The sequence below is a fragment of the Ichthyophthirius multifiliis genome (genome assembly GCF_000220395.1).
Source record: "Ichthyophthirius multifiliis unplaced genomic scaffold scaff_1120509250167, whole genome shotgun sequence".
In the NCBI taxonomy this organism is placed as follows: domain Eukaryota; phylum Ciliophora; class Oligohymenophorea; order Hymenostomatida; genus Ichthyophthirius; species Ichthyophthirius multifiliis.
The window spans coordinates 1,743-13,428 of NW_004087023.1; the positions used below are offsets into that span (position 1 = coordinate 1,743).

The window sequence follows — 11,686 nt, forward strand, 5'->3', positions numbered from 1 at the left end:
TTTTCTTAATAGAGTCCTTAAATAATATGAAATTAATTAAACTGTTGATTAGGTACTTGGCATTTTGGTAAATTAAAAGGATATGTTGTTTAAGATAATTTATTTATAAAATATTTATTTTATAAAAAAAAAATTTATTAATTGGTATATTTTATTAAGTTGAATTATACATTTTTTTTTTTTCATATTTAAGAAACTTATTCTAATATTTTTACTTTTCCGTGAAAATCACAATGACTTCCATGTGGATGATGTAACTAATCTTCTACTATATAATCTAAATGTCCACTATGATAAACTGGGAGATGACCACAATTAGTTCCATGGATATGCTTTTATTATTGAAATTTACAAATAGTAGATGAATCGTTTTATAAATCTTCAAATTTCATATTTTCTTGTAAAGAAAGATTATTTTCTTATAAAATAAGATTAATTTCTTTGGAAATATAATCTTATTAATTATTAATTTATAAATCTTCATTTTTATATTAATTAGAATTATTATTATTTTTTTCTATAGAAGGAAAATAAGAAAAATCTGCATTTATAAATTAATTTTAGCATTCATGAAAAATACTTTCTTTCTAACAAAAAATACTATCACAAAAATCTATTTATTAAATATTCTCAATATTATTTTTTAATACTTCTTCTTTTACACTATTTTATTTATGTGAATAATCATTTAAAGGTTAACAAACGCCTTTTTATATTTCCTTCTAAGCCTGAATATCATGGATTTCTATTTTTCCTGTTTCTTTGTTATAATGATATAAATAACCTTTGAATAATATGTCATGATGAAAATCATGTTATAGAGCTACATGTTATGCAGTAAAGAATTTGCTTAGCATTTCTAAATCTTTCAACTAACTCTTATAATTTATTTACTTTAAATTTTAATATTCAGAACTATTTTTTCGAATTTGTTCTAAAGAATTTTTTTCATTTTAATGTATATTATAATCTGTGCCTACTTCATGTTTTCTTTGCACGTGATTTTTTAATCTTGATTAATAAATATAGCCTTTTTTGCATTTTTATATTTAGCAATAGAATTTTTTATTTTATAACTTTAAATAATATTTTTATTAAATAATTTGAATGAAAAAAATTAAAATATATTATGTTTTAATATTAAAAAAAATTACTTAATATATATTTTAAAATTATTTTGTTTTTCTTTTATTTTCTCCTTTATTTAATTGTTTATTAATTCTTTTGATTTTTATTTTTTAGCTATTATTCTTAAAAAACAAAATAAAATATAAAAAATTAACTTATTTTTATTAAAATATAAATAAAGTATAAAATAAAATATAACATATAAACTACTTTTACTTTATTAACTGTACCAATATCATTTCTTATTTTTTTATTTTATAAATTAAGGCACTATAAATTTAATTAGCTATTGATTCTATTATTTATTATTATATTAATATATAGAACATATTATACATTTTAAAAAATTAAAATAAATACTAAGAATATTAATTTTATAAAGCATCTTAATCAATTTTTTTATCCTATTAACTATTATAATTTAAATATTCTTAAAATTAATAAATGTTAAATAAAGAGCTTTCTTAAAAGTCAATATTAAAAATTTTCTAATCCATTTTAGTTTATTATTTTTAATATAAATTTTAAATAAAATTGTGACTGATATATATAGATTTTAAATCTTATATTTAAAAAAAAAGTTTTTTAATTTAATTTATTTATCCTTTATTATGCTTTATATTTATTGATTTATTAAAAACTTTTTAAAACATATAAAAAAAATATATCACAGATTTATTAAATTATAAAAAACTATTATGATCTTTAACATATATATAATTTTGTAATTTTATTAAAGTAATTTCTTATTTAATATATTATTTTTATATATTTTTTTATATTTTTCTTTTATTTTTTAAAAAATTCAATTAAAAAAATGCGATTCAAAAAGGAAAATGAATAGCATATATTAGATTAAATTTAAAAAAATATACAATATAAATAAGCAATAAATATTTTTTTAAAAATATTAATATTATATATATTAAATCTAAGTATATTTTAAAATTATTTATTTAATTAATTAATTAAAATTTTTTTAAATATAATATACTAAATTTAATAAATATTTTAAAAATTAAATTTAAAAATACAAATATGTTAATGTTTTATTTTCATGTATTTACTTAATATGACTTAATTCAAATTATTCTATTTAATATAATTTTATTTATCTAAATATATAATATATTATATTAATTAAATATATTTTTGTACTCTAATTGTTAAAAAAATAAATAAAAATTAATAAATTTAGACAATAATATAACATTAAGTTTTTATTATCAAACCTATTATAAAAACCAAAATAAATATATTATTAAAGAACATAATAAGAAATTAATTTATCGCTTTCAAAAGTATTTAAAATTTTTAAAAAACTATATTCAATTTGCATGGATTTTTTAAATGAAGCTATTTCAATAAATTCAAATATAACTTCTGAAGTTTGTAGGTGAATTAAAAACTTAAATTCTGAAGTTATAGTATGAAATAAAAAAACTCATTAAAAATCTTATATTTACTTTAGTAATTTTTCAATTACCAATTTTTAGAATTATGTATGGTTAAAATATATATTTCAATGTCATATATTTTATATAAAACACATTTTTGAGAATATAAAATATTAATGCAAAGCTCAAATTAAAAAAAAAACTATAATAAAAAAAATATCTATATTTTTTTTTATAAAATCTTTTGCTTTTTATTCTAATTCCTATAGCTTCAAAATTTAAAGCTATTCTTCACTTTCAAGCTTGATAAACTATATTTGAATGTAATAATATGCTGCAGTTTAATAATTTTTCTCCATAAATTTAGTAATCAATATAATTATTAAATTGAGTAATTTATACTTTTATTTTTAGTTCTTTTAAGTAAACTTTATTTTATTGCTATCTTTTTTCAACATAAGTTTTAATTTATCCCCAGGCAAAAATTAATAGGGTTTAAGCTGGATACAATGGGAATACTTAATTCTAATTTCTGTAAAAACGCTATTCTTTTATTTAATCTGCTCTCATGAAGTATTGTCATGTTAAAAAATTCACTTATTTTAATCATAAATACAATTTGGAACATAGGGAACAAACTCTTTTAATAGTTGAATGTAATGCATGTGATTAATGTTTCATTAAAAGATATAAATCTTATTCTTTATTTCCTTTATATATTTTCTCGCATCATTAAAGCATAATCAGGATTTGCTTTTGGTTTTTAATAATAAGGTCCTTTTTTAAAAAAATATTTTTTTAAGTAGATATACATATTCAAAACAAAATTTTAATTAAATTGATCTTCTAAACTGCTTCTTCCAGTATTCCAGTCTTTTTATTTATTTTTGTTATTGAGAGAATTAGTATTTCTCTAGGAATTTTAAATTCACCCAGATTTTATTTTAGCTTAATTTTGAGTATTGAAATTACTGTTGCTCATTTTTATTTCAATTAATACATAAATAATTATTTATTTTAGTTCTAAAAATTTAATTTGAATATATATAAATTTTTAAATAAAATTGCAAAAAATAATTTTAAATTAAATTTTATATTAATTTATTTTATTTTTAAAGTTTTAGTTTTATTATGTTAAACAAATTAATATCATTATTTTATATTAAGTTTATTTTGCTTAATATTATATAAAAATAAAAAATAGATATTAATTTAAAGTAAATAAGTTAATTAAATTATCATAAAATAAATAATAGTAATGTAAAAATATATATATGCTTATCATAAATATTATATCAATACATCATTTTGCCATAAGCCAATAAAAAATTGTGAACTCCCTTAAAAAAAATAAGTTCCAATTCCATTAATCTAATCTTATTTGAAGTTTCCAATAAATATATCTCCGTTATATATAAAAAGTGATCCAATCCCTTATTTTTTCCTTCGAAAAAGCCCCCTTCATATTTATCCCAATAAAACTAAAAATTATGATGATTTATAAGTACTGATTATAAATCTTTTTCATTTTAAAAGTCTTAATTAAACAAAATGCCTTTTCCATTAAATAAATTGTTTTTCCAAAATCCTTTATAAACTACTTTTAATAAATTATTAGTATATAAAATACCAAATCCATCCATTTAATTATAGTTTTATTAATTTAATTTTAATGTATTACTAAATGTTTAATTTCTTTTGGCTTATTTTAAAAGAATATTATAATTATCATAAGATGCTGTTATGCTTTTTTTATTAATTATTTTTGGGGTGTCAGGGGGAGAATTTTATAATTTCAAGCTAATATTATTTATTTATTTATGTAATAAAGAATAAATTTAAGGATATGTTTAAGATTTTATTTTATTATTGCTTTATTTATAAAAAGTTTCCTTTTTTATATTTCTAGTAATTATTTTTATATTAAAGAACTTATTCTTTAAAATCTATTATATTTATTTAAAATCAGGTCTTTAGTAAGGTTAAAAAATAAGCATTTATTTGAAAATATTAACTATTTTTTATGAATAAAATCCATTTAATGTGCTAACATTAACCATTAATTCATCATAATTAACAGTAAAATTTTAAAAATTGAAAATATTATCTAATTTTTAAGCTAAACAAATTTCCAGAAGAACACAGGCAAGAACAAAAACATCATTTTTATGTAAATTTTCTAAAGAAATTGAAGAATAAGAATTCGAAGAATTTGAATTACAAAAGGAAAGCATTTCTGGAGAAATATAATTGCCTTTTATTAAAAAAGGGATTTTATTTTGAATTATTTATAAGGTAGATAAACAAGGAAATAAAATTTTTGGCTAAGAAATTTTAATGTAGTAAGAATCTTCGGAAATGAAAATATTCTAAGAATTCAAGCTTTAGTGTGCTTGGAATTATAATTGCATATTATACAAGCAATTTATTGTACTTTTTAGTAAATGAATAAGTTCTTTCTCTTATAAAAAAAAAGGTTTTTTTTCTTATAAAAAAACCAAATTGTGAAAACTTATCTACATATATTCACTTAATATTATTATTCTATATATCGAATTACATAAATTATGAGAAGAAAATACAAAATAATCAAATAAAATTATTTAGTTTGGATTTGGTAATTAATTAATTATTTCGTTTAATATTTATATTTTTTCTTAAAAATCTATTTCATTATTAAAGTATTCATCTGTTAATATTATTTACTTTGTTGGATTTGCTCTTTATATAAGCATATATTATATTTGGTTTGGCTTTGGGTTTCTCTTACAATTAAATTAATAAATATGAGATATTTAAGGTAATAAAGATTCTAATGAATCGAATATATTTAATTTTTGAAATATTTGAAAGTAACTTTATATAATTTAAAGCATATTTTTTTATTAATATTTTTTATAATTAGTTTATTATTTTTTTTATTTAATTTTCAATGTTTTTGAAAATATAAAAATATTTATTTATAATATTAAAAAAATTGTGTATTTTTCTTTTATATATACATAAAAATATTACTATATTTAATTATTTATTTTTAATTTTTATTTACCGAAAAAAAATGCTTCCTTCTGATTAATTTTATGAAAATCTAGAATATCGAAATTTAATATTGGAATTAGATAAAGGAAATAAAACTTTGGTGGAAGTAGTAAATAAAAAAACATTAAAAAAATACATACAAATATAAAAATAACAAACAACGAAAATGAATATTTAGAAAACCTGAAGTAATTTAAGAAAGAAAAAAATGGTATTTAAAAAAATGGTATTTAAAAAAATAATAATATAAAAAAGATTAAATCTAAAATCCAGTTTATAATTTATTATATATCCATAAATATTCATCAGAACTTTAAGTGACAAATACATTACAAAAATAATATAGACTATTATTTTTAGTCGACTATTTTGATATTACATTATATTTGCACATTTAAAAGCGTCATAAAGATAATAATCCATTCATTTTTAATGAATTATTAAGTTATTATACTAAAATAATCGAAAGCATATAATCAGCATAATAAATACTTAAATAATCATTGATTCCTTTAATAAATTTGAATACTTTCGTTCTTGATTTTTAAACAAATACTTTAAAATATATTCATATTGCTTAATTAGCTGCTTTCTTTGAAAAAAAAATAACAAAACTTTAAAATAAACCATTAAATAAGTAAATAGCAGAATTGTTTGTGCAAATAGCGACTTTAACTTCTGAAGATTTAGAAAGTGAAGAATAAGAATTAATATAAAAATAGCGAAGTTCAAAATTCAAAAAAGGGATTAGACAAATACAAATAAAGTATTCTCCATAATTAGGAAATCTAATAGCTAGTATAATAAATGATAATCCATCTTTAATAAAAATGAAAGAAGCTTTATAATGTTTACATGAAGAAAATAATGAAAAGTAATAACAAAATAATGCTAATGAGATTAAAAGTGTAAAATTTTAACCAAATGTAAATAACTAAAATATCTTGAAAAAAATAAATGTAATTGATTTAAACACAAGAGATGAAAAAAATAAACTTATTTCAATTGCTGATATTTAAAGTTTAATTTTGATAGACTTAAATGATACTAAGCATACTTATTTAGAGCATATTGAATTGGAAAATTATATTTATTCTGAAGGGGTGAAAACTGCTAATATTTTATACGAAAACGCCTTTCAGATTTTCTTTTTTGGTGGCAGAAATACACTTAACGTATTTAAATATACTAGATATGATAATTAAGTTATTTAATAAGCATCTATTCCAGGAAAAGAATCGAGGTTAATATAAACAAATAAATAATTATTATTAACTAAAAAATATAAAAAGATATGATTTTGGGATATGTACAATTTTTTATGATATTTATATTGTAGGAGGAATAGATGGAGATAATTTATTAAAAAATTGTTTAAAGTATGATTCAAGAAATAATACATGGAAATAAATTGCAGACATAAATTCACCTTTAAAAAAATGTTCAATATGTAACTTTAATAATGAAAGTATTTTTAGATTTGGAGGATTAGAAAAAAGTTCTAAAGGAGTCTTTATTTCAAACTAGAATATTGAAAAATATGATGTTGCTATGAATTAATGGAGTTTAATAAAATTCTATATTGACCCAAATATTAAAGATTTTGAAATTTTATCTAATAGTATTACTTCCTAAATTAATGAATTATAAATTATTATTTTGGGAGGATAAGGAGGTACTATAAATTCTTAGTAAGGAAAATAAGCTTTTTTCTTTAATACTATCCCTAATTATAATAATAGTTTTTATTATGAAATTAGTGATATAAATACATTCGCTGTTTTACCAGATTCTCAACCTGTTCTTAACACTTAAGCTTGTATTAATTAAAATGAATTATATTTTATACAATACAAATAAAAAATTAAATCAGCCAAACTTATTGTTTTTAAATTTCCTTAGGGTATTAAAGTTATTAGAAACGATTTAAATTGGTGATATATTTTTTTTTCTTTTTTAACAAAATATTATTAAATGCATTTTACGATTATATTCAAATATTAAATTTTTAAATTATAAAATGATATAAAATTCAGCATTTAAATAAATTATATTAGATTAATATATTTTATATAAATACTTTATTATAATAATTTTTGTAAATTAAAATAAAACTAAACAATTGTATATACAAACAAACAAAACACATTTATGAAGTAAACTTACATTTTCATATTTTTTTTTTAGGCTTTTTATAAAGATTAAGCATTTTAATAATAATATCCTACAACTTTTCTAAACCAAAAATAACGTTCTAATCCCTAAAATTTTCATCTTGATTATCATAGACATGGTTAAAATCAATAAATCTAAATTAGTAAATATCTTAAGCATTATCAATAATCGCTAAAATAGAGCAAGAAACAAATTATCTCGTGTTAAAATTTAAAAAAAAATGTTTTAACTTTTATACAAAACAAAGAAACTGTTATAACCCAAATAGATTAACATCTACATTTTAATTATATGAACTAAAAATTTTATAAATTACATTTTCAGTTTATTTATTATCTAATTTAGTATTTTTCTTAATAACTTCTAAAGGAATACCTCTTTAATTTCTAAGAATAGCTCCACTTATTCTAAAACCTAATTTATTTGAAGTAGACTTTAAGTCTTTACTTTCATTTTTTTTTTATTTTGTTAAACTACTCTCTTTACTTTTTGTTGATTTTCCAATTTTTAAGTCCATTATGTTATAAGAAACTTTATCAAAAGTTAAATTTTCCAAAATTAAATATTCCTTTTATCCAATCTTTTCAACCCCATAAAAAGTAGGAATTAATTCTTTTAAAAAATTGTTTTATTTTAAAAGTTTGCTTTCTTTATTATAAATTTCTTCGTAAAATTCCTTTTCATTTTAATTGGATTCCTTTAATATTTTATCATCTTTTATTATAAATCTTTATTCATGACCTGCACATATTGAACTTTGATTTTAATTTAAATTTTTTAAAATTAGTTTATCGAATTAATTTTCTTCTTCTTTTATGGAATTCCAATGTTTACTGAATTCTTTTAAACATTTCTCTACTGCATTAAATGCAATAATATTAGGCTTTATATTAGTTTTTAACTATTCGAATGAAACTTATCTTTCATTTTTTTCCAAAGGAAACTCTTCTCCTTTTAAAATTCTTAATACAGCTTCACTTGCCCAACTTATACTTTCTAAATTATATCCTCCTTCAAGACAAACAAGTAATTTTCCATTATTAATCTCCATTACTCTTTTTGTCAAATATCTTTTTATTAATAAAAATATTTAAATATTCATAAATTTTTATAATATAACGCATATCCTTCATATGTTAATTTACATCCACCTAAAGGATCACCTTAAGCAGAATCAAAACCTGAAGAAACAATAGTAAACTCAGGTTAGAATTCTTAAATAATGGGCATAATAATTCTTTCGAAAACATAAATATATTCATCAGTACCTGCAGTATAATTATTTTATCCTTCTTCAATGTCCCAAGGAATATTAATGCTAAAACCTTTTCCTAAACCTTCTCCAGAATTTTCTACATTACCAGAATTTGGATAAAAAGTGCCTATTTTTTTTTAAAAAAAAAAACATTAAAAAAATTAAATAAATTTTATTTGAATAAAACCGTTATCATGTCTATGAATAGATATAAATAATACAGAAGGATCTTAATTAAATATAAATTAAGTTCCATCTCCATGGTGAATATCCCAATCAATAATAAGTATTTTCTTAAGTTCATATATTTTTTATAAATATTTAGTACCAATGGCTACATTATTAAAAAAGCAAATCCACAACAAGTATTTTTTTCACCAGAATGATGTCCTGGTGGTCTTATTATACAAAATGCATTTTTCCATTTCCCACTTTAAATATTATCTAAAGCTTAAACCATTGCGCCGACTCCAATTTCAGCAATTTATTTGGTATATTCATTCGCATATGTATCTTCATACAAAACCTGTTTTTTTTTGCTATCTTTAGGATACATTTATTCAATAAATTTTATATAGTTTTCATCATGGACGTATCGTATTATTTCTTTTGAAGCAGGAGTTAACTTATCTATTACTTCTATATTTGGCGAATTTAAAAGATTTTGTTCCTTTAAATAACTTATTATTGAAGACAAACGTTCTGGTTTCTCAAAATGAAAGCGGGTTGATTTGTGTTTTAGCTATTCAAAATCATACAATATACCTGTTTCATTTGATATATTCAAATTATCTAATTATTCTAAGAGTGAATTCATTCAACTGCGTATTTTTTAATTTTATTAAAAATTAAAATTTATATTTTATAATTTTTTTTGTTTATCCTAATTTTTATTTTATTTTTTTGTACGAATTTTTTTATTATTATTTGTATATAAAACGATTAATTACATAACTAAGGTAAATTTAGTTATTTTAAAATAATTTATTTAATATTTATTATATAAAAAATAAATATTTTTATTTTAAATAATAATAATAGTAAAAATTAATTCAAATTAATATAATTCAAGTTTTTTGAAAAATCTATTTTATAATAAAATCTCAATAAGAATCATTAGAGAGAATTCTTTCCCGTAATTATTAATCAATTTACTATTCCTCTTTAAAATCGTAATAATATTCTAAATCATTATCATCAAATAAGGATATTTCTTAATTTAAATTTTATTTTTAAAATTAATATTCTTCTTAAATTTTAACAACAATTTTGCTATTTTATTAATTTTTTTTTTTTCTACAAATTACATATTAAAATTTATTTTCTTATTTCTCTTTTTAATTTATAATTAAAAGAATCATAATAAGAACTTTAACTCTTAAAATCTATAAAAAGAAATTATTCTATTAAAGAACATTATTTTTTTTCTAAAAAACATATAATAATATACCCCATAAAATAATACATAATCCAAAAATGCTATTAGTTCTTTCAAAACCTAAATATTCAGTTAAAATACTACTGATTGAAAATCCCATAATTTCTCCAATTAAATATATTATATTATAATACTCATAACTTTTTAAATATTATTATTATATATAATTTTAATTTTATTATATTACTTAAATCTTTAGTTATTTAGACTAACCAAACTTTAAGTAAAAATATATGTTGGAAAGTAAGCAATTAAGTTCGAAAAAGATAAAAGGATATAAGAGACACATGTAAATTAAAGATTTTTAGGAATAAAAGTGAATTTATCAGGTCCTAAGAAGCAAAAACATAATCCAGTAATTAAAATCCCCAAAATTAACAATACATTAAAATATTTTTAAGCAAATTTAGCAATATAAATTAAAAGCAAAAACATTAAAATTCCACTACTAAATAAAATTCCTATATAAAAATCTTAAATTTAAAAGTTTTGTTTAATAAAAATGCTAAAAGTTGCATCTAAGGATACTATTCCGCAATAAGGAAAAATAATAATAAGATATACAAAAAATAAATTCTTATTTTATAATAGTTAATTAGTATTTTAATCATTTTATTCAATCTAATTTATATCTTTTTATTTATTATTAGCAATATTTGTATTTTCTTTTACTTATTAAGAAAGTATGTATTCAAGCTTTTATTGGTTTGGTAAATAAATGTAAAAAAGGATTTTTAATAAAAAAATAAAAAACGCAAAAAATAAGCAAATATCATCCCATTTAATAAATTTTATTAAAATGCTTCCTATTAAAGGACCTAATATCAATCCTAAAACCGATATAAATTCTATTTTCGTAAAAATAATTTGAAAAGATATTTTATACAGAGTGTGAATGCATGAATAAGAAGAAAAGTTAAATAATGTTTATGCCTAAAATTAAGTTTAAAAAGTTAAAATAAGTAAAAAAATATATATATATTTATTTTATGTTTAAAAAAGTATTAATATGAATAAATAATTTTTTTTAAATTAACTATTCCTAATAATAATTTTGAGTTTGTACTTATAGCAAATATTAGGGCTTTATTTTCTATAAATTTCAAAGATGCAAATAATAAAAATGCAATAAAATTTAATAAATTTCCAATTAATATTGATTTCTTTTTATATTTATTATAACATATTTTTTCTCCAATTAAAATATAGCAAATCAAGTTTCCTATAGGATGAAAACTAAAAATCAACCCAATC

At 18.2% G+C, this 11,686-nt stretch overlaps 2 protein-coding genes across 2 annotated transcripts, besides 8 other annotated features; one reads left to right on the forward strand and one right to left on the reverse strand. All coding sequences in view use genetic code 6, as the record gives it.

Annotated features, from left to right (window-relative positions):
• Positions 1–97: 97 nt before the first annotated feature.
• Positions 98–127: a microsatellite.
• A 264-nt stretch (positions 128–391) lies between these two features.
• Positions 392–442: a microsatellite.
• Positions 443–1,293: 851 nt separating this feature from the next.
• Positions 1,294–1,326: a microsatellite.
• Positions 1,327–1,881: 555 nt separating this feature from the next.
• Positions 1,882–1,921: a microsatellite.
• Positions 1,888–1,926: a microsatellite.
• Positions 1,927–2,225: 299 nt separating this feature from the next.
• Positions 2,226–2,278: a microsatellite.
• Positions 2,279–2,780: 502 nt separating this feature from the next.
• Positions 2,781–3,380, forward strand: IMG5_052770 (hypothetical protein). Its single transcript, XM_004037381.1, has one exon. It carries the CDS (start codon positions 2,847–2,849, stop codon positions 3,177–3,179), a length of 333 nt encoding a protein of 110 aa, XP_004037429.1. The 5' UTR covers positions 2,781–2,846; the 3' UTR covers positions 3,180–3,380.
• A 2,386-nt stretch (positions 3,381–5,766) lies between these two features.
• Positions 5,767–5,804: a microsatellite.
• A 1,968-nt stretch (positions 5,805–7,772) lies between these two features.
• On the reverse strand, positions 7,773–9,759 carry IMG5_052780 (hypothetical protein; the record flags this gene model as incomplete). The annotated part of the gene is made up of 2 exons (XM_004037382.1): positions 7,773–9,121; positions 9,182–9,759. Coding segments are annotated over 2 exons (945 nt in total), but the record flags the coding sequence as incomplete, so codon positions are not given.
• A 224-nt stretch (positions 9,760–9,983) lies between these two features.
• Positions 9,984–10,031: a microsatellite.
• The last annotated feature ends 1,655 nt before the right edge of the window (positions 10,032–11,686 follow it).